Raw genomic sequence first — 6402 nt, forward strand, 5'->3', positions numbered from 1 at the left:
TGGTTGGGATTCATCAGTGGGGAGTTGTTCTGCTCGGGGTCCTGCTTGTGGGGCAGCTGGTTGACCAGTGACCCTTTGGCTTCCCCCAGCAGCCAGACTCCTCTTAAGCAGGTCTGTTGGGATATCAGAACCTCCAGGGCCAGGGGCGGTCTACCCCTGAATGGCAAACCAGTGGCAGGGCTCTTGCACTCGGGTCCTAACCCACAGTGGGCACATGGTTGGCCCTGGCTGTACTAGATGGGCTCTCTTTATGTTCCTATGCTGGAAAATGTGTGGTCTTTAGTTCCTTTCCTTTCTTTGCTGGGGGCTGCCGCCCCACAGTGCTGAGCTCTGGCCTCTTCTTGCCACCAGCCAACCACCCTGGGCTCCGCCTGCTCAGCTGTGACTTCTGGGGTGTTTTTGCTCCCTCTCCAGCAATCGCAGAAGGGGAGGAGGAGGAGGTGGGTCCCAGCACAAGTACCAAGGCGAAAGCTAGCAAGGTAAGTCCTGGGTGTCATTATTACTGTTGTTGTTGTTGATGATTACTAGTGCACCACCCTTCACCTGCAGAACTCAGGACGGTTTGTCTTCTTTGCTGGGGGCTGCCGCCCCACAGTGCTGAGCTCTGGCCTCTTCTTGCCACCAGGCAGTGGGGCAGAAGGGGCTGGAGTGGGGGTCACTAATCCAGCTGAGAACGAGGAAGCCCTTTCTGTCTGGAATGGGTCCCTGAGGAGATGGGGGGCTCTCCTTCCTTGGAGGTTTCTAAGCAGAGCTTGGGCGGGGATCTGTCAGGGATGCTTTATCTGAGAGTCCTGCATTGCAGGGGCTGGGCTGGATGACCTCTGGGGACCCCTCCCAACTCTGGTTCTCTAACAGCTGGGCCTCAAAGCCTGCTGAGGTCTTAACTCTCTGCCTCCGCCCCTCCAAGCTGAACCTCTCTCTGCAAGCTCCTTCACACTTTCCCCCAGGGGCTTCCTCTGTCTCCCCACTTATCTCTGATTGTTTTTCTTTGCCCTCCTCTGAATTTCTTCCAAATTTCTTCCAAAGAGCAGCATCCAGAACTGGCCTCAGGCCACCAAGATGCTGCCATGGAGCCGCCTCCCCTCCTGCACAGTCCAGGTCCCCTTTCAGTCAGAAGGCTTTCCGTCCCGGGGGCCGCACGCCCATCTGCACAAGAACTGGTGGTCAAGCTGGTGGGCCAGAAGCTGGTGCTGACCAGCAGGAAGGCCACGCAGACCCCCGGAGGACCTTTCCGCTACGAGCTCTTCCGCCGCGAGTGGGACGTCCCGGGCAGCGTGGACCGCCAGCAGCTCAGCTGCTCCATCTCCCAAGAGGGCCAGCTGCGCATCGAGGCCGCCGGGCCGCCCGCCAGGACGGTGCCCATCGAGGTCGGCCGAGCACCGGGCAGCGGCCAGGAAGCCGCCTCCACCACAGAAGGCCGCAGGACCAAAGGCTGAGGGGAAAGCGAGGCGCAGCAGAGACTCTGGGTGGACTTGGGACTCTGGAGCAGGGCTTTTCTGCCTATGAATGTTTTTGTGGTGGTCGGTCAATTTGCAGATATATCTCTGGAAAACAGGCTTCATGAACGAAAGCAGAAGCCTGCAGGTCAGGGTGGAGGATTTTTTGGGTTTTTTGTCCTTGTTCATATCTCATGTTTCGATGCTGTGTTTTATGTTCGGATCTCATACCCTCCAACATTTCTCCGAGGAAAACAGATGTCCTATTCAATAATAATAATAATAATAATAATAATAATAATAATAATAATAATAATAAATATTTATACACAATACTATTTATGCATTATGGGGTGCTTATTTAAAATCATCTGAAATACGATTACAATTGACTGTTGTAAGGCCTGGGTCCACATTCTTTGTGTCTAGACAGGCTTTGCCCTAAACAAAAATGTTTTTAGCAGTTGCCGAAAATAATACTGTGACGGCACCTGCCCAACGTCAAGAGGCAGGGAGTGAAAAGATACATTTCTTACAAATCCAGAATTTGATATTATGCTTTTATGCAGAGGGCCTTCTCGGTGGTGGCGCCCTTCCTCCCATCTGATGTCAAGGAGATAAACAACTATTTGACTTTTAGAAGACATCTGAAGGCAGCCCTGTTCAGGGAAGTTTTTAATGTTTGATTATGTTTTTATAAGTGTTGGAAGCCACGCAGAATGGCTGGGGCAACTCAGTCAAAGAAGAAAAAGAAGTTATTATTGTTATTGTTACTGTTATTATACTGAGGTGGTTCAGATGTAGATTTAGGCCTGGTCAGTGTCCCAAGGTCTGACTTGTGAGAGGTAGAAATTAAAGATACACCCACATCAACACTGCCCCTTAGCAATTCGAAGTGTGTGCATTAAATTCCCGGTTTTCATGGGCTTGAAATGTTTTAGGAACACCTGGGGGAATTTTGAGTGGCAGGAAAAAAAATATCCTTGCTTCTTCCTTTTTCTATCTTGGGCCTGGACTGGGAGCTGATGCAAGGACTTGCAAGAAACCAATGATGCCGTCCCTCTCTCAACACCTTTCACCCAAATTGTGAGACTTGAAGCAGAAGGGGGTTGAAGCAGGAAGTGAGGAAGTGGATGTGCTATTTTAAAAAAATATAAATTCCCTTTCTTAGCTTTTCCATAACTCCCCTTTGCCTAGCAAAAGCAGGACTGCGTCGTTTCTTCGGGAGACAGTAAAGGAGGGATGGATGGATGTGGAAATCTAGGTGAGAGAATTTAACTCGGTGCTGTTTCTCAGCCTGGCCACCCTCGCAGGGCTGGTAGGAAGAAAACGTGGTTGGCATCTGGGAGGGGGCTGTGTGAGACCCCTGCATTGCAGGGGGTTGGACTAGATGACACACAGGGTCCCTTCCCACGCCACGATTCTATGACAAAGACAGAGCTCAGGTTTGGAAAGCAGGTCTGGCCAGCAGTATCCCTGTTGGCCCCACAGCCCAGTCTGGCACCCCCCCCCCCTTCACAAGAACAGGCAGCCTTTTCTTCTCAGATTACTGTGACCTCAAAAAAAAGTGGGAGGAATTTCTCTACTAGAGTCTAGAGTCTTCCAGAAGGATCTGCTGATTTCCTGTTTTCCATACAGCAGCTTTGGGTGGGGGGTGCTTCTGGCGCCCTTCCAACACCCCGCGGCACTTTTTTTGCAGGGTGGGGGAGCCTAGCTGAACCCTGCACCTTTCTCTCCCTCTTTGAATTATATTTTATTAACTTTCAACATTTTTAAACATATACAGTCAAAACACAATTTCTCTTCTTTTTCTCGACTTCCCACCCTGTTTTCCACTGAATTGTTGCTTCTCTCCTTCTGCAAACGCTCTATTCTATCAAATCACAACCACAATATTACAATCCAATTCCCCGTTGCTCATTCTTCGTTGTACTGTAATATTTCTTTAAACGGTCCGAAAAAGGCATCCATTCTTCCATAAAAACACTCATCGTCCGAATTTTGCTGCTAATTTTGCCAGTTCTGTGCCTTCCCTGGGGCTTCTCGGCACAACACCGGCTAGCAAATCCTCTTGCAAACTGTGGCGTCATTTCTGGACTTCTGCCAAGGCCTTCCCCTCGGCTGCGTCTCGACGTCTCTGGAAGGGCCTCCTCGGTTCCAGGTCCGCCGGGAAAGGCCTCTTACAACACCTTGCGTCAGTCTCTGGGCTCGTGCCAAGGAGCTGGCCGGCAGATAAAAAGCCGCAGCGCACTCGGAGTCAGCCAGACGGAAAGGAACCACAGACGAAGCAGGTCTGCTTGCTAGATCATCAGCCGAAGGAGCTCGCTTGCTAGATCATCTCTTCCCCAGCTGTTCGGCCAGACAGAAAGGAAGCACATCTGAAGGAGCTCCGCTTGCTAGATCATCTGCCAAAGGAGCTCCGCTTGCTAGATCATCTGCCGAAGGAGCTCCGCTTGCTAGATCATCTCTTCCTCAGCTGCGGCACCACCATGGCGAGCTATTCCCGCTACCTGCTCCGCATGCTGCCCGTGTGCCGCTGGCCGCTGCAGGGCTTTGGCCCCGTCTGGCTCAGTGGGCCGCAATCGGCTGGCGAGGCCCTCTGGCCGGCAGCCGGGCAAAGCTTCGTCGACCGGGTCGCAGCCGACGTGGAGAGGCAGTTTGTGGAAATGGAGGCGATGAGCAGGGCCTTCTTCCAGGCCTCGCCGCTGCACAAGTTCTTGCGGGAAGCGTCGCCGGAGGAGAGCGTGGCTCGGGACGGCGAGGCGGGCGGAAAGTTTCGCCTCTCGGTGGACGTGGCCGGCTTCGCGCCGGAGGACGTGGCTGTGCAGCTGGACGGCAGGAAGCTGACGGTGTCCGCCAAGCGGCTGCATGAGAACACAAGCGAGGAGGGCGGCTGCGTGAGGGAACACCACGAGGTGCACCGCGAGACTCTCCTCCCCGCCGACGTGGACCTCCAGGCCGTGACGTGCTCCCTGGCACCCGACGGGCAGCTGTGCATCGAGGCCCCCCGCCTGGCTGCCGCAAAAGCCATCCCCATCGACGTGAAGGCGGCCGACCAGCAGGTTCCGGGAACCAGCGCAGAGAAGGACCCGGAGAAGCCGCAAGAGGCTTGAAAAGTGTGGACGTTTTGGGCACGCAGCAGCTACTGTGGGAATTAGTGCGACATCTTAGCTTGGCTCCCCATTCAAAAGAGCGTTTTGCCTTGACTAATATTTCCAATTTATTAATCACCTTTGAAAGCGATGTGCACTTCTTTTCCTTGTGTGCAATTAAAAATTGTGTGTCTTATTTTTTCCACGTTAATCACCAACCTGATTTATGCTTCTGTTCCTTATCCACAATAAAAAATGATGTTTTATTTTTGCACATTGGTTGTGTTTTTGCTTGCTTTCATAGAATTGTAGAGTTGGAAGGGACCATGAGGGTCATCTAGTCCAACCCCCTGCAATGAACCCAAGACCCTGAGACTAAGAGTTCTTGTGCTCTACCAACATCTATTCGGTGGGTCTGCTTTGAGCATGACTAACATAGGGGGCACAACTCTTCCAATGGCACGGTTCTCCTCCTCTTGAAGGCAGGATTCAATTTGGCAGGATTTCAAGACGGAAACCCAAGTTATCAGTTGCTGGGAGGCTTAGTAAGGGCAGACGGCCAGGCAAATTTTGGAGTGCCCCCTGCAGCGGTTCAGTGGTCCTGTAGTTGCAGCCTACCACAGCCAAGCACATTTGGCTAACAAACATCGTTTTGTGGTTGGATGAGATGGATTTACGGCCTTGTCGGTGACTTATAACCATGCGTGGTTGAGCCTCCAGCCAATTTTTTATTTCAGAGGGGAACAATCTTATTTGTGGGTTTACTGGATCATCATTAAACATCCTAGTTTTACTTTCCAAAGAGAAAGTCAAACCCTGCACCTTCTACTTGTAGTTTTACTCAATAGATCCTGTCTGTAAAATCACCCTGGCCTTGCAGTAGGAGCCCAAACATTAGATGCTTCAGAGACCTTAATGTTAAATGTTAAAATGTTTCAGATGATCAATTTCTTAGAATCATAGGTAGTTGTGTGTGTGTGTAAAGAATATTTGAAATTTGGTGTAAAGAATATTTGCAATTGTTTGAGTACAGAATTGTAAATAATCATTTAATAAAAAACAACTATCTGATGTTCAGAAGACATCTGAAGGCAGCCCTGTTTAGGGAAGTTTTTAATGACTGATGTTTTAATGTATTTTTAATCATTGGAAGCTGCCCAGAGTGGCTGGGGACAAATAATATATATATATATATACCGTGTATATTCATCATCACAGTGGGAATCAGGATGCAAAACAGGCTGAGAGATAGCCATTAGCTATCCTGAAGGAGAGCCTCCATCTTTAGCAACAGTCTACCTACAAATGCCAGATTATTGGGAGGCAAACAGGAAGGAAGGCCTGGGGCAGCTACAGAGGCATCTGGGCAGCCCTAGTGGGAGGGTGAAAGCTGGAGCAAGCAGACCTCTGGGAGCCCCCAAATTTCCCCAAAAAGGACTTTCTTTTTTTAGATGGTTGCACTAATACATTACATGCACTTAGGAATTGTCAGCAACAGATCTGAACAATGATGTGTGTGTGTGTGTGTGTGTGTTGCTTTAAAAATGGGTTTTTTAAAGAGCTTCTGAGCTGATTTACTGCAAAGAGCAAGAGCCAGGAGCAGTCTATCTGAACAGCTAGAACTCAGAATTTTCAAGCCATGGCAACACCCTTAAACTGAACCATTTGAAAACACGTCAATGATCGCCTGTTGGTGCAGCAACCTTTGTTACAGAGGCGACACATCCAGAAACAAAATGTAGTTGAAACTACGTTACCGGGGAAGGTTTCTGGGGGCCACACAGACAGTCCTCGAGGGCCACTTTCCCAGCAGGTTGTGCTCCCCCAGTTTTAATACACATCAGGCTCCATATTTATTCTTCGGTCACCCAAAT

General features: G+C 50.3%; 1 protein-coding gene across 1 annotated transcript; it reads left to right on the forward strand.

Moving 5' to 3' along the window:
• The first annotated feature begins 3107 nt into the window (after positions 1–3107).
• Positions 3108–4798, forward strand: LOC310835813 (heat shock protein Hsp-16.1/Hsp-16.11-like). Its single transcript, XM_083720793.1, has 2 exons — positions 3108–3727; positions 3884–4798. The coding sequence occupies exon 2, from the start codon at positions 3926–3928 to the stop codon at positions 4547–4549; it is 624 nt and encodes a 207-aa protein (XP_083576919.1). The 5' UTR covers positions 3108–3727; positions 3884–3925; the 3' UTR covers positions 4550–4798.
• Positions 4799–6402: the final 1604 nt, after the last annotated feature.

Source organism: Podarcis gaigeae, assembly GCF_964106915.1.
Source record: "Podarcis gaigeae genome assembly, chromosome: 18".
In the NCBI taxonomy this organism is placed as follows: Eukaryota; Metazoa; Chordata; class Lepidosauria; order Squamata; family Lacertidae; genus Podarcis; species Podarcis gaigeae.